This window comes from Pteropus medius, unplaced genomic scaffold, assembly GCF_902729225.1.
Source record: "Pteropus medius unplaced genomic scaffold, Ma_sr-lr_union100, whole genome shotgun sequence".
In the NCBI taxonomy this organism is placed as follows: Eukaryota; Metazoa; Chordata; class Mammalia; order Chiroptera; family Pteropodidae; genus Pteropus; species Pteropus medius.
The window spans coordinates 14,726,803-14,743,838 of record NW_024346062.1 but is presented as its reverse complement, the minus strand read 5'-3'; the positions used below and the strand labels follow the sequence as shown (position 1 = coordinate 14,743,838).

General features: G+C 34.5%; 1 protein-coding gene across 2 annotated transcripts in view; it reads right to left on the bottom strand.

Annotated features, from left to right (window-relative positions):
• LNPEP (leucyl and cystinyl aminopeptidase) overlaps nucleotides 1-17,036 on the bottom strand; it is an 87,517-nt gene that overhangs the window by 13,234 nt on the left and 57,247 nt on the right. For both annotated transcript variants that reach the window (XR_005655490.1, XM_039875166.1), the window contains exons 9-14: nucleotides 16,858-16,989; nucleotides 14,956-15,116; nucleotides 14,627-14,715; nucleotides 8,287-8,470; nucleotides 7,011-7,167; nucleotides 64-248 (exon numbers count right to left, since the gene is read on the bottom strand). Coding sequence is in view for 1 of the 2 variants with exons in the window: in XM_039875166.1 (XP_039731100.1) it covers nucleotides 64-248; nucleotides 7,011-7,167; nucleotides 8,287-8,470; nucleotides 14,627-14,715; nucleotides 14,956-15,116; nucleotides 16,858-16,989 (908 nt within the window). In the remaining variant the exon portion in view is untranslated. The remainder of the gene's footprint in view (nucleotides 1-63; nucleotides 249-7,010; nucleotides 7,168-8,286; nucleotides 8,471-14,626; nucleotides 14,716-14,955; nucleotides 15,117-16,857; nucleotides 16,990-17,036) is intronic.

The window sequence follows — 17,036 nt, the reverse complement described above, 5'->3', positions numbered from 1 at the left end:
TGGTTTCAGTATACGATATGAGGTAAAGAAGAGAGAGATCATTTGAGTAGAAGCACACGTCACCTTAGAGTTCCATTGGATGCCACCCAATCATCAAACAGCTTCATGGCAGTAGTGCTGCAGTTATCTAGGCTGTGGGTGCAAGCAAATTCTAGCAGGACTGACCGTAGCTCTCGAGTAGATGGGGTGCCCTCATCAGTCCAAGTTTGCTGTTGAATTTGGCTTTGAAGCAATTTAAATATCCTGGCCTACAGAGACAAAATGGATTACAAGGGAGTAGGACAACCAGAAAAAGGACAAGTAGATCTCTTTTTCCCAATGTTTACCCGAAGAGAGAAAAAAAAAAGGGGAGGGGTAGACATCATTAAAATCAACTGCCCACATACAGCTGAGATAAGACCATTCAATAACAAAGGCTATATGTAAGGCTGCTATAGCCAAAGGGGACTTTACATGACATATCACAGAAAGAATTAATGACTTCTGTGCAGTAGGGAACCTTTCTTCTGTGTGTACTCAGCTAGAAGTTATTTTCCTGCCAAAAAGTATCACTTAAAACCATTGCTAGAAGTAGGTTGGAACTTTCTGACCTCGTGACTTTAGAATCCATAAATCTATAAAGCAATGAGAAAAAAATATATTTCTTTACTCATGGGAAGATGCTTAAATGTTTCTGAATCCAATATTTAAAAAAATATTTTAAATAACTAGTTTGATGCTGCAACAAATTAATGTAATCAAATTACCAAGAAAATGGGGACTGCAGGAAAGCATAGTTATTTATATTTATCCCCCAACCCAACTTTTTATTTAAAAATGTTTTGAACCTACAGAAAAGCTATAAGAGTAGCCCAATGAACACGCATATGCTAGAATCACTGTTTTTTTTTTTTTCAACTGCTTTGTTTCTATGTATATATAACACGCATACATACACATTTGTTTCTCTGGTTTTAAGTGAACCATATGAAAGTAAGTTACAGATATCATGATATTTCATCTATGTATACTTTAGCATCCAACTCCCAGAAATAAGGACATTCTCCTATATAATCACAATACCTTATCACACTTAAGGAAATTAATAGTTATTCAGTAAAATCATATGCTATACAGTCCATTGTTATAGTCACTTCTGAATAAGATGTCATTCTTAAATGTATACTTATGGTATTAAGAAATCAACAAATCTCATTTCCTTTTCATATCTCCCCAACACAAAAGCACAGAAGCTATTCATAGCAAAATGGAAGTATTTCTATATTTCAAGCTATGGTATACAGGGAAGGGTGAGAACATGTGGGATTTTAAAAAATTATCGCATAAAATATGCCACTAAAAGGAACAAAAATTCAAATATAAAAATGCTTACATGTATATTTTAGAAAACCTTCATGGCTATAAATAAGGTGAAGCAAAATGAAAAATATCTACAGGCATACCCCGCCCACAGGGTTCTCGGCACAGGGTATGTCTTCCCACTGTTTCTTTAACACCACCACCCTTATCATGTCTCATTTCAAGTAGTCAAGTCCCATAGATGACCACATACAAAAACGCTCGACCCCAGAAAATTAGCTCAAGTTCTTATATTCTTCGAGAATACCACTGTCAATACCTAAAATGATTCCTAGTTGGAGAGTTTTAAAATGCTGAGGCCATTTTCTCAGAAGATCTTCTCTGAATAAAGCTCTTGTGAAGCTGATGACAAGGAGAGAAAAAAGAATCTGTACAAGGAGAAAGACTCAAAGTTTGTGATGACATGTCAACTCACTTTTGTTTGTTTGCTTCAAAAGGAATAGAGAACATACACCTTGTGGAATGTGTGAGTCACATGGAGGACATGAAGTGGAAAAACACTTGCCATGTTGGCTGGTAATGCAAGCAACATAACAGCAATGCAGGAGATCCTACTGGATACACATGACTGCACTGGTACATGCTGTCTCCTACTGGCCTGACCTTCTCAATGGCATCACAATCGCAAACCATACCAAATGTGAGAAAAATAAAAGAAATTTAAAAGCTACTTATAACTGTCAAATAGAAACAAAAGAAGAATGAGGAAAAAAGTTACATCTTAAAATATTATTTTAAAAAACTCAGTGGAGAAAAATGGCAATGCTCCTTGACAGTTTACTGAAACATAAAGAAGCCAGGATGAAAAAATGGCACTTGAAAGTACCGGAAGCAAGGATAACCTGACACATGAAAATGCTAAGGCTAATTCCTGAGCAGTTAGCCCATTGGAATTACAGGTGCAATCTTACTAGTTATTCCCTGTACCAAACAGTCAAGAGGAATTCCCCAAATAGTTAGCTTTAAATATATTTCAAATGATAACATAATAGAGTAAAATATTTTATTTAAAAAATAATAATTCTATTTAGAAAATCCCTGCTATTATAAAATATCATTTTTATAAGTAATCCAGGTTATATTTTTAATATTAATAAACCATAGCAAGCGCTTTTAGAAATAAAATTAAACCTATTTTTAGAAATAAAATTAAACCTATTGTTACATGGTTCTCAATTAATTTTGCGAAATTTAAACTCACTAAACAATAGAATATAATCCTCTGGATTGGATTTCACTTTATGAAATCAAAGGATTTCATAAAGTGAAAAAAACAAGTAGGAGAGAAAATGAATTGGTGGGTTATACTAGCTACGAACATTGGATATGCAATAAAAATAAAATGCAACAACAATAACAAAATGACTTAAAAAATAAAACAGGGATAGATGTTGGCACTTATGTTATATATTACATTTTGATTTACTGCTTTAATTTTATACTGATATGCCCAGGGAGTTCTTTCTTGGGTCAACTGAGCTTCTTAAAAGTGAAGTGTCAGCTTTTATTGCAAAAGGTTTATCCCACCAATCCTGCATATGTAAAAGAATGACAGGCTTATAAGTGATGAAATAGGAATGTGGTTGGGATCAGATGTTAACATCAGATGTGAACGATTTGACACAATTCAAATGTGCCTCCAGACCCTACCCACAGAAACATCACTGTAAACATTACAAAATGTGACACATGAATATACGTTATGTAGGTATGTACAGCCTACCAAACAAAATGACCAATAAATATACACACTGCTCTGGTGACAATGACATAATGAATTAAGACACCAGTCTTAATCACAAATACTATTTGAAGATTGGATCTAAGGACTCAGAAATGTTGGCCATTCCAATCTCTGACTATAGTGGGTCAGATTTCATATCATGAGAGTTTTGATGTATCAGAACGCTGTGAGATTAGAATAAGAATTAAAAAAAAAAAATCTCCCTCCTGACGAACTGAAGCTAATCTGACTTTTAACTAACAATCGAGTGTATGAATGAAGATCCATCGCAGTAAAAGGGCCATGGTCTTCCACATGCACACTAAGCCCCCAGCCCTTGCTCTCTAATCATCAGTCCCCTGGACTCCACCTGGAAGCATGTTCTGAATAAACACACATCTGCCAGATAACTCGAAATCATCATCTGGAATGAAGATGCGTAGTCACTTGAATGTTACGGCAGGAAAATATACAAAAGGTTTAACTCCTTGAATTGAGTTTAGTATATATATTCTCAGCATGGGAATAGTTTGAGGTGTCAAGTGCTTCCTGACACTGGGCCTCAACAGAGTTAATGTAGAGAAGCAGGAGGAAGAGTGGCTTCTGCCATCATGGAATTCAACTAGTTGCGTAGCTTCAGAGTAGACAGATATTCTGCTTCCTCTTAGGGTACATTTAGTTCCAACACTGTCCTTTAATAGTGAAAGGAAGTGAGTGATATGTACTGATGTTATTTACTGCTATATATACTGTGTTGAATAGTGTCTCCCCAAAACTCATATCTGCCTGGAACCTATGAATGTGACCATATTTGGGAACAGGATTTTTGCAGATGTAATCAAGTTAAGATGAGGTCATATTGGATTACGGCGGGCCCAAATCCAACGACTGGTGCCCTTATAAGAAAATTTGGCAAGGAAACACAGGTAGAATGCCAATGGAGATAGTGATGCAATCCACAGACTAAGGCATGCGAAGGATTACTGGCAACCCTCTGAAGCTGAGAGATGCATTGAACAGATTCTCTCTTAGAAGAAACCAACCCTACCCTGCCAACGCCTTGATTTAAGGCTTCCAGAACTGTGAGAGAATAAATTTCTGTTGTTTTAAGACACCAAATTTGTAATAATTTATTATGGTGGCTCTAGGTAACTAATATACTACCCCAAATGACGTTGATCTGGCATGGCCCTAATAACCCCAAAATAATTATAGCAATTCTGTAATAAAAAAAATATGTATACATTGAAGCACATTAGTACTGGATCAACTAATATCTATATTGAATAAATATAAATCTTTATGTCTACTTTGCACAGTATATAAAATCATTTCCAGGTGGAGCGTAGATCTAAATATAAAAGGTAAACTAATAAAGTTTTCAGAAGAGAACACAGGAGAATATCTTGGGTTAGGCAGATTTCATACATTAAAATCAAAACTTTACACTAATCAAAGAATGTCATTAAAAGAGTGAAAAAGTAAGCCAGAGGGGAAGAAGATATTTGAAAATACACATGTACAACAAAGGACTCATAAATAGAATATAAAGAACTCTTATAAGTCAATAAGAACAACACAAATAATCCCATAGAAAAACAAATGAGAGACTTGGGTACTTCCCAAAAGAGAACATCCAATGGTCAATAAACATCAAAAAGAACTAATCTTCCCTAGTCATTGTGGAAAAGCTAAAATTGCAATACCACTAGGCACCCATCTGAAGGGTTAAAAGGAAAAAGATTTACTATTAATATTAACTGTTGGCAAGGCTATATAGAGAGCCAGAATAGAACTTGAATTCTCATACACTGCTGATGGAGCATTAAATTGGTATAACTTTGAAAAACAATTTGGTAGTACAGTATTAAGCATACATATGTTATGACTCAGCAGTTCCACTTCCAGACACATACCTCAAAGAAATGCATGTAAATATTCACCAAAGACATGTATAAGAATACTCAGCAACACTATTTGTAACAGCTCCAAACTGAAAACAACCCAAATGTCCATTCATAGTAGCTGAACTGGCTAACAAACGGCCTTCACTTTAATATACTAACAGTAGCAAGTCTGTGTTGTATTCTAAGTTTTCTCTAAAGAGACCAATAAGTTTTGTTTCTTTGTTCCCGATGAATGTAGGTAAATTTTAAAGTGCATGAAAGCAATGGTAAGAAAAATAAAAAGATGCTGTACCAAAAAAAAAAAAGAGAGAGAGAGAGACCAATATGTCATTTGCATACTTCTTGGAAATGTATATAAATACTATAAAAATTACTGTTAGTAACATTTTAGATATAAAAGAAATCTCAAACAGTAAGTGGAAAACTTCATTTTCGGCAAAGCAACTAGATATGGGTCTGTCATCTTAAACCTTAAACACACGGTCAACAAGCTTTTCAAACTGTTTGATTTTAAAATCTTAGTTTAAAAAACAAAAAAAAAAAATAGCAAGAAAGAAATAACTGATTTTTCCAACAAAAAGGTATCCTTGGAAAGACAACATTGCTAGAATACAAATTAATTTAAAATATAGCAACATACAAAGAATAGGCTTTTGGAGTGAAACTAATCTGGGTTTTAATCTCAGCTTTTTAATTTATTAGTTTAGGTAAGTGACTTTGGGGAAGTTATTTAGTCTCCTCATTTATCTAATGAGGGTAGAAGTATCTATTTAATACTGTGTAAATATTTAATGAGGCACTCTACATCAAGTACCAAGTACGGTGTACAGAATATAGTAAGCACTGAAATGTACTTGTTTCTGGTGTGTTTCACTCATTTAGTCATTTAACATTCACTGAATGTCACTATGGGCTGGGTCACATTCCAGGCACTGGTTTTTATTAAGGCTGGGAATAAAAAGCCTTGTAAAATAGAAGAATGACAAAAATCTATCAACTAGAAGAGACTTCAGAAATCATCTAACTTAAGCATCTCACTTATGGGTAGGAACAGGGGTGGTTCCTTTGGGGTCAGATCAGAAACTTGTGAGGAAAGGTGCTTTCCAAGCTCTGTCTGACTGATCTGCCCTGCGTTCCCTTCCCCCACTGACAATCATGCATGTGATGAAAGAATTCATCAGAAGAGAAGCAAAGTAGGACAGTAAGAGAGGCAGAAAGGAGATTTTTTTTTTTTTTAAGATATAATCCAAACCCTTCCTTTTACCAGTGAGGATACCAAAACCCTAAAAGACTTATTCTAATTTCTGGTCCGATAGTTTCTTCCTTTTCCTGAAAGCTGCCTTTTGCCTGGGCCCTGGAAAACGTGACTAGTTTATAAAGCAAACCCCTATTGTCGGAATGTGCTGATTCAGAGAACTGGATAAAACAAAGAATTCATCACTTTCTCTTAAGCTTTTAAAGACTTTGTTGACAGTTTAATACTGAAAGTGTCTAAAATAACAACTGTTAAGATCAGGCAACTGTTTTTTAAAAAAGTAAGACAGTCTCCAAATACCAAGACTCCTTTACTGCTTTGCAGAGAAACTTATATCCACCAATCATCATCTATAAGACAGGCGAAAGGCCTTCTAAAACAATATTCTCAATGTGAACATACATATATTAACACTTTATATTAACCACTATGAAGTCAACGGGGAGCACTACTTCACAAAAAAGGCCTACTTCAAGCATTTATTATATAAAAAGAAAATCAGGATTTGAATTGAGAGATTTTCTTTTCATGTGACAGCAGTATCAGAAGTCTATATTTTGATAATCAAACAAGACCACATCATCCTGAGCCTTTATCAACTTTCCATGGTAAGCAATGACATTTTGACTCAAAGATTTCACAACTAGGAAAGTGAAGAAAACAGAATTTAACTAGTTGCTTTTACAGGCTACTACTGTTGAATGAAATTATTAGTAACACAATTAAAGGCAAGCAACAAAGAGAAGCTGGTAAATGGCAGACTTACCACTAGTCTTGAGGCCAGATCCATGTATCCCAGTTTGTCAAGAAGGTTGAAGATGAGGCTTGTCTGGAACAGGGCTTCAGTGATGGGTGCAGTATAGGTCTCATTTCCAAGGTAACCAATTAAATCAAAGGCTCTCTGAAGAGGCACTTTGCCTAGGCTAAAGTGTTAAAAGAACAGTAAAAGTAAATATGCCGAGAAAGGCAGATGAACTCTATGCATGCTGAGAGAGAAATTTTATGGCCAGGTGGTAAGTCTTGAAGACTAAAATTTAAGTTTAGAGTGTCATTCTGTAAAGTTAGACTAAATATTATTATCTTTGATTAAGTTCATATGTGTGCCCCAAGGTTAAAGACACATTTCAAAAGAAAGACAAACAATAGCTCTGTTTTTACTCCATAAGTCACTTATAAATTGCTACTGAATTAGGAAAAGTATTACAATGTCTTAGGTGAGAAAAAATGAAGAGTACTAATTTTATTTATTTTTAATTACTTATAATTATCAAGTGAGAACAGGTGGCATAAAGATCTGAATCAGAAAGAAATTTAGTTATTTGTATGGGAATTTGTCAAACTTAAGGCGAGGCCCACTGTAAATTTATGGTGAGTACATTTTAAAAATTAACCATTTTATAGAAATCATAACAATGATGGCTGAGATGATATAAGGTCACTTCATAAAAAATGAAGCAAAATAAGAAGGTCAAGAGCAGTCAGAAGGAACCCTTTTAAATATTCCTTGTGTCTCTCGACCCATTAACAACAACCTACACTGGTAATCTTCCTATTCAGAAGATATCTATAACAAGTCATTGCCATTTTGGCAGTGGAATTCTGTAATGCACAGGGCTGTTAGGGAGGTAAGTAGTACCCAAATGAGGCTCCACCTATCACAGATGCCCCTCAAACCAGTGAGTAAGTACTGTGCATCACGCTTAAACTAAATGCTACTGGGAAAGAACTGTCTCAAGAAATAAAACAAAGCCTGAACTCCATCAATTTACTCAGCAACCGTGTCTTGATTTTTGGCATGTACAATCTTGAAATATTATTTAAACCTTGTTATTTAACTGTTCAATGTTTGTAGCTGATATTTCCATATAGATTATAAAGCCCTGAAGGCCAGGAATATGTCTTACATTTTCCCAATCCTCAAAAATAAATCATACCTAACAGGCAATATATGCTAGTTCTTTTAAACTGGTTTTCTAAAATGTTTTCCTCAATACCACTCTTTTTTTTTATTTTAAAAGCACCCCAAACCAAGCATACTCTACCCTGCAAGTTCAAAGATGTTGTTGATGAGGTGGGCTCGGTCTCTGTCACTCAGGACATAAGGATTGATTTTCAACTGTTTGATTAGTGCTTCCCAATCATCATCCGCATAGTGTACAATATAATAGCCAGTCATGTTTGTATTGACTTTGATCCACTGCACTTCTTCTGTAAGATTGATGACATCTGATACAGATCAAAAAATGAGAAAGAGAGAGAGGGAGAGGGAGAGTGGGGGCGAGGTGGGGGGGGAGTGCGGGGAGAAGCAGAGGTGGGAGAGAGACAGGAGAGATAATAGGGCAAGAAAAAATATTAAATGATGCTTTGTTTCAAAGTTAATATGGTTTATTTTTATATTTAATTATTCTACTATGAAACTAAATCTCTATCTTTCAGCAGTTATTTTCATTTTAACAAAGACCACTATCTATCTATCTATCTATCTATTTATCTATCTATCTATCTATCTATCTATCTATCTATCTATCTATCTATCTATTTATTGGTGAACAAGGTAGATATTTCCCTTCTCTCAGAGGTCTTAAAGTCTAATGTAACCAGGCAAGAAGAATATCATATAAATGTTATTTATTGAAAAAGAAATATGATATTCTATGGAAGCACATATAAGAACTGCTTCACCCACTAGGGGAGGTTAAGAGAGGTCTCTTGGAAAAAAAAAAAAATGACACCTAAGTTGAAACTTCAAGGTATATATAGGTCTTAGTCAGGTGAAGAGGGACCCTAAATGTTCAAGGCCCAAAGAGAAAGTGTCCGTGCACTGAACTGGCTCCCAGTTTCATTGTGGCTAGAGGAGAGAAACGGGGAGAAAGGGAAAACGTGTCGGGTGAGGCAGGAGAGGAAGATCATGACAGAACTCCATAAATTGTATTCCACTCAGCTTTTGGATTTCATTATGTTAGCAAAGGAAGAACAAGACCACTTAGAAAAGTCACATAACAAAAAGCTAGCAAAATAAACATCAGAGTAGAATTAAATTCCCATTTGGCACAAATAAGAAATAATTCAGTTAAAATAATAGAAAAATGATATGTACTGTTTTGGGCCCTACCATTACATATATAAATGCTGAGAGAATTGTTAGAAATTTATATGGAATGATTTCAATTAATGTACAATTAATAAGGAGCTACAAGATATATGACTACAAAAACTATATTACTACAAAAGCTGACTATGAAATATATGTAGGAATTTTTAAAATCCTTTAAACTACTAATCAATAAGCGTTCTTTAAAGTTGGCAACAAAAATGTGAATATAATAGTTAAGTGTATGCTTCTAAGCTTCTTAGTGTTTACTATTTATTTGGATATAAACTCCATGAGCTTACTATTTTGTTAAATGTTAATCCCTTAGCACAATGTTCCTAGTAGGTACTCAAAAAAAACTTTCATGAATTAAAGAATGAACAAAACAACTACTATAAATGGTTTTGAAGCAAATCTAAATAAGATTTATAAATGTTTATGAAGTTTGGTTCCCCATTTTAAAATAAAGAATACCAATTCTTAAAATTATAAGAGAAAGAGGAGTAGAGATAAGAACAAAATCTAAACTCAAGACAATGATAGCATACATTGTGGGGTGTATTTCCCAAGATTTTTCCTATACATTTTAATCAATGTAATATTCCATACAGTGGATCTATATGCATTCATTTTAATACTGCCTTTTTACCTCTGAGATACTACCCCCACCATTTTTCCGTTGTCTTCATATGCAGTGTTCATATATCTTCATAATATTTTATTTCATGACCTACAACAATTTAACCAAACTCCTATTTGAAAACGTTTAGGCTGTTTTAAATTTTCACTCTCATAATAATAATTCTGTATGAAGGCTTTTGCACATATGTTTTAGAAACACATTTAAACCTGTAGTCTTAGGGTCTATCAACTTCAAAAGCATTAATTATTAAAATTTATCAGATTCTCTTAATAACCTTATTTACTCCAATTCTACTGAAACTGTAAAAGATTTTTAAGATGGAAAAGACATTCTGATGTCTTAACATGACATATCAGATAATGTTGTTTTCATTAAAAAATCCAATACTAATTTCCGTTTTTTGCTGACTTAGAAACAGATGGGAAAGATCAATTACATGAATATAGTTTATACCTTTCTCTAGAGCAAAGTTCTAAGGAATAATTGTGATGGCAACAGTAGTTGCTCCAAGTTGGAGACATTTTCAACAAACCTATGACTAAGGAAATTAACTATCATTAGCTCATGCAAAAATATCAGCACTCTCCAGGTCACCGAACACAATTTCCTAAGGAGCTTTTATTACGAAAGGACATTGGGAAGAGGGACTAAATAGCTCAAAATCTCCCTTCCCCATAAAAGGAGGCAAAGAATGATAAGTATGACAATTTTTCCCCTGGTTAGATGCAGGAAAATATTGAAATACAGAGTATCTTGGCTGATAAACCTAGATACTTGCCATGTTGTAAACCTAGCCAAGTCCAGATGGTAGAGAGGAAGAACGCAGCTGGGAATGTACTTGAAATTATTACTGTCATTTCGATGACAGAATATAAAGCATTGCAGCCAACAGCATATAGAGGAGAGTTATCATTTAAAGAGTCAACACGTTAGTCTCTTTCAGGTCTTCTGAATGATCCAGAATAGAGAACCTTAAAACCACAGGTATCAAAAAATAATAGCTTTGTTCACAGGGGAGCTTACTACATTCTGCAGCTCAAATGTGGATGAGGCCACCTTCATATGTTTTCAATTTATTATAATCATTAACAGATTAACAGTTCAATTTTCACAGTCCATTTAGTAAAAAAGAATGAGCAACTCCAATCTTAAATGGCAGAAGCCCAGATGAAGTAATCTAATATTGATTTTAAAAAGCCATTTGTCAATGAGTTATGAAGATCGACTACTGTTTTATAAAGAAACATTAAAGCATAGAAAAAAAATCATGTTTCTACTACAAAGCTGCAAAATTTTCTGTGTAGTTTGCTCCACACTTGAGCTTAGCCAAAAGGCTGAGAAACGATTGTGCGTAGTTTGCTCCAGAGAGCTACCATGAGACATGCAGTTGAACTGCATTCCCTCTTGTTCAAAAGCATTCCTTTCTGCAATACCCCATTTCTTCACCTTTATTTTGTTGGGGGTGGGGTAAAGAAGGCAAGAGCAGAGAGCAGCACATGGTAAATATCTTAACTATATGCTTGTCCTTTCTTCCAATTGCCTTTCGCTCTAATGACATGTCTTTTAGTTTCAGATATATCCTTCAGAAACATTAATGTTTCAAGTTGGATTTAATATGAAAATTCTTATAAAGAGCTTAGGTCTGAGTAAGATGCGGATAAGAGGCGGGGGTGGGGGAAGAGGAGGGAGGGAGGAAATGGGGAGAAAGAAAGGTAGAGAAGGGAGGAGGAGACACTCGCTTTTTTAACATAATTTCCTCCATAAGTAGCTTGAAAAAATGGCCCCTTTCAGCCCTTCTTCTGCACAACAAGTATTAACTGTTCAAAATTCACATATGTGGGGAATAGTGACAAAGATAATGACCAAATAGAACTCCTATATCTGACTGAATTAATGGAATGACCCAGCAACCCTGGCATTAGAACATGTGGAATATACTACAGTTAACAAACCACCAAGATAACACACTGTACTAAAGTCATATGGCATAAAATAAGACTCTGTAGTCACAGCCTCTACTATACTCCTTTTGAGAATGGAATAAAATAAAATGCAATTAAAATAAAAGTGATTCTCACTGGAGCATCAGGAACCAAGATGACCCAACTGTCCTTAGGGTCAAACAGTTCTTGTTGAGGACAGAACATTTTCAGTGCAGACTCTCAAAGCCTGAACTGCCAGGAATGAAAACAGCAGCAGCGGCAGCATGGTAAATAACACAGTTGAAAAGAGGAAGTAACAGACACTGCTTTCATCATACACTGGCTCAGTTCCAGCTCTAGATTAAACCAATTGTATATTAGTGCATTTTGTATACTCTCGTTTACCAAAAATATTTTCAAATGAAAGAAAACAGAAGATATCATTTCATCAGGCTTTGAATGCTTTTCCTAGGACTTTTTACACTGAGATTTAAAATTGAGTCACTTCTTTATAGACTAAAATTTATTCATCGTGCAATAATTTTTTGTGTGCCTACTGGGTGCTAAGGTTGCAAAATGGATTCATACAGCCGTGATATCTACCTTCAGTAGGGGATATATCTAATGTGGGAATCAATATAAATGAAACAGTACTTACAGTATATTAAAAATAGAGAAGTAGAGAATGTTATTAAAGCACATAAATAGGGCATCTAACCTGTCTTAGGGTGAGAGAAGGCTTCCTAGAGCAAGCAATGGGTGACTTGAGATCTGAGAAATGAATAGGAGTAAATCAAGGGAGTAGGGAGCAAGAGTGTTTTTCTAGGAGAGAAAACAGCATATGCAAAGGCCCAGAAACATGAAGAATGGCATCTCTGAGTTGCTATGAAAATTTTTGTGCAGCAGAGGTATAGAGTGCCAGGTAAGGACTTAGAAAAGGCTTAGCAGAAAAATATGAGCTAGACTTTGGGGTGTGAATCTCAAAAAGAGTTTAAGAAGTTCACATATAAACTGAGCTAAAAGTAAAGGGCTAATAAAAGCAGTTTTTTTATTGTCCAATTACTTCTAATATCACCAAGTCTTACATACCCTAGGGAGGTTTGCAAAATTTCCTTATTGGTCTCTTTCAAATAGGGAGATGAGATTATTTGTTTTCTCTTAGGTCAGAGACTATCCTTCCAGGGCCCATTTGATGTATGGAGTTTTGTTTTTGTTAGACAGCACTTCCTTGTACCTCTAGCTATGCTATGTTAATAAAAAATGTATTGTCATCATCACTGTTCTTAGTGTTTTAAATAATGAGATTGTTGTTGTAACATTCCACTCTAGTTAACTATAATGCAACTGGTATCCACATATTTCAGTTGGCATTATATGTTGTTACCACACAACAAAAAAGCAATTTAGAAACATGCATTAAATCACAGACTGTAACACAGTCTTCATTTTGAGAAGCATTCCTTTGAAAAAGTTAAAATAATGAGAAAACATTTAAGACCTCAATTTTTTTTTAGAGATACAAGTGGCGAATCAAGTGTCCAACAGTAAGAAAAGATTAAGTCAATTACTGTATATATAAAGTTCCTTTAAAAAAACAAGATACAAAATCACATGTACACAATGATATCATCTAAGTAAAAAATATTTTTAAAAATGACTAGAAAGAAATAATCATGAGTGTAGTTACGACAGGGTGATAAGATTTGTTCTCCATTTTCTAGATTTTATGTAATGTAGATATATTTAAAGATTTTTTCATTAATAACAGTAATAACAATAGCTAACACTTATATAGCACACAATATATGTAAGTCGTTCTAGGGTGTTTCATATAAATGAACTCAATTAATCCTCATCATAACGCTATAAGGGAATGAAACTCAGAGAGGTCATATAACTCACCTAAAATTATACAACTCAATCAGGCACTCTGGCTTGAGTCTGGTCCCTTAACCACTAAGCTACACTACCCTCTCAAAAATACAGGATTGATCACTAGATGCAAATTCAAACAAGAAATTTTCCCTTTCTATAAATCTAAAGTACCACTAATGGTTCCTACAGAATCCAAGAATCTTATGTTCTTTCAGGATGTAAATTAAGAGGCTACATAGTATCACATTCATAGAGGAATTTAACAGATGGTCAAAACTACATTTCATTTGTGTTTTACAGATTCCTGTGGGTCAGCATATACAATCTTTACATTTTGTTATCTCCCTCCTCGCAATTATAATTTCTTGCCCCATTTTATCATTACTAAAACAATATATACTATGGCTATGGACATTTTGTAATAATTATTTACTATGGATCTAGGACATGAATCAAGAGGCCTAGATTATGCATTAGAATCATCTAGGGTGCTTGTTAAAATGCCATTGCCCCAGTCCACCCCTAGAAAGCAGAGAGCAGAGCATACTTTAAGAAACTGCTCTACTTCTTACTTTGTAACATAAAATATTTATCTAGGATATAAAAATATAGGACTGCTAGCAGATTCAGTGCAGCTTTTTATACTTATATTACATGACTAAGACAGACCAATTTTATGCATGATACATAGACTTAATCTCACTTTAGTCACATCATACATTGGTGACTCAGAAAACCAGCCCAGAGAGTATGCACACTGGAAAGAATAAACTTCTTCTGATGCTTGGTCAGACGTTTTAAAATAAGCTGTTTCCAATTTCTAATCAGAAAAGTATTAATTATAGTCAAACCTGATTTCTTGTCCAGTAATAACACTGATGAATATTTTGAATAATTTCTTCCCTCAGTGACATAGGACAGTGGAATATGCCACAGATAGCTGTAAAAAGAAAATATTGAAAGATTACTACTCTTTCCAAATTTTAGTCAGTCAGTTACACATAATTTATTGTTGTTGTGTTGTTGTTGTTGTTTTGGCAGGAAGGTGAAAATTTTCAAGATATTCCTAGAAAGGGATAATCTTGTTAGGTTCCATAAGAACCTAAGATTATAAAACATTTATCAATTCTTTAAATTGAGAGTATGAAAGATATGACACAGAGGGAAAGAAGGCACGTACCTTGCATCCGAAGGCTGAATTTCAGGCTTCATATTTAAAAAGAATCTTTCTTGTTGGACAAGAAGTTCCTTTCCTTTTCTGTGAACAGTCACTAAAGGAAACCCTTTCTGCAGGGTCCAGGTTTTCATCATTTTCTTTACATCTAGGGTTCTGTTTGTGACCTATCAATAAAAGAATAAATTATTTTTCCTTAAAGATAAAGTTTATAAACTTTACAGTTTGTCTGTACCTTTCCTCACAACATTCTATGAAGGCTACATTTAATATTAATATAAAAAAAGTATGAATGTTGAGCTGAATTTACATTTCTAATCTAGGTAAATGAGCTAAGAGAAAAGTAATAAGTGATAACTAGTAGTTTAAGCGATAACTGGAACATAACTAAGTGATAACCAAAGAGAGCGCGAGAGGCACTATATGTTGAAAAAGCGGCAGATATGATATCAACCGATATCAGCTTATGACTCAAATTAGTTTTCTAGATTACAAAGGATTTGAATTTCAAGCAACTAAAATCATTGAGTACTTAAAATGTTTAGTAATATCACTGCACTATGGTGGGCCTTACCTCAATTGCCATACCTCTATATATTTAAAGCAGAAAAGGATGGAGAATTTGGAATCTTCCTAAATTCTCTGTGATATTAATCTCACATTTCTCATGGCTTGGATCTATTTATTTCTGGACAAGGGATTGAGAAGAAAACAAACCTTTCCCCAAACAAGGTACTTTTGTGTCTTTGAAACAGAACTGAAATGAAGAGGTCAGGGCATAATTTGATGTGGGTGCTGAAAAACCCAAGGGTAACGTGAGGGAACAGGTTGGGACAGAAAAACACCATGATGCGAAAGCTGAAGTCAGTGAGGAAGGGAGCAACATATTCCAAATGTGAGGAGATAATATAATGAGTATAAAGGCAATAATGTGGCTTTCAATTGAAATGCTATTGCATGATAAAAGGAAAAAGAATAACTTGCAAGTAACTCTTAGGTAATAAGGACTGTAAGGTATACCTTCTAGGCAAAAGGTTAACAACTAGAAAACAGCAGGTTTTCAGATGAAGCAAGGAAGCAAGAATTGTGTATGGAAAAGACCCAGAGTGGGGTTCTTAACCTAGGGTCCATAAACTTTGAAATTGTGTGTGATATTGTGCATATATGCAATTTTTCTGGAAAATATGTCCAGAACGTTCATCAGATTTTCAAATATGTCTGTGATCTAAACATTAAGAACTTTATCTAGATCAGGGTAACAAACTCAAATGCCCGAAAGGGTAATACCGTGAGCCTACATGCACAATACAAGCTGGGTTCATTCACTGCTGTGAAGCATAACTTGTACCTAATTACACTGCTTTTTAGAATATTTGCAGGCACAACAAAATCAAAACAGCAGAACAATGGAAGGGTAGTATGGAGCCCATGGTAGCCAGCTTATGAATATATAATCTTCTCTAGAGGAACATGGCCCCAAAAGACAGGAGGATTCATAGGCCAGAGTATAGAAAAAAAAATCATGAATGGGAGGTGGAAAAACGGCAAAGGCATAAGAACAGAAAAAGATGTTTTAAGAAAAAAAATCAAATAGTGAAAATACAGTATTATACACTGATTCAGAAAACAAAACTTCCCTACAAAGTAGAAATGGAGATTAAAGTATAGGAGAAAAATGGTTTATTCACAAGGCTACACACAATTTTTCAGCAGTTAAGACTAGTACTTGCATTTCTTGACCTTTATTTCTGTGCTCTATTCATAAATATTTATATTCTAAGCTCCATTTTCCTCTCTTGTATAACTATCTTTGGTACCACAGCTTAATTACGTACTTGATAAAAATATAAATAGAAGAACTCCTCTCTTCTTACTGTAAAAGCTAAATAAAATACCCGAGTTGCTTACCTCATTAAAACTATCCCACAGATCATCACTTTGAATGGATGAATAGCTGTGATTATGCAGATAAAGAATTATAGCACGTTGAAATACATCTTCACTAAGATAAGTCTGCAGCATCAACAAGAGAGAAGCTCCCTATTTCAAAAAAAAGAAAAGAAAAAGTGAGAAAGGGAGAAAGGGAC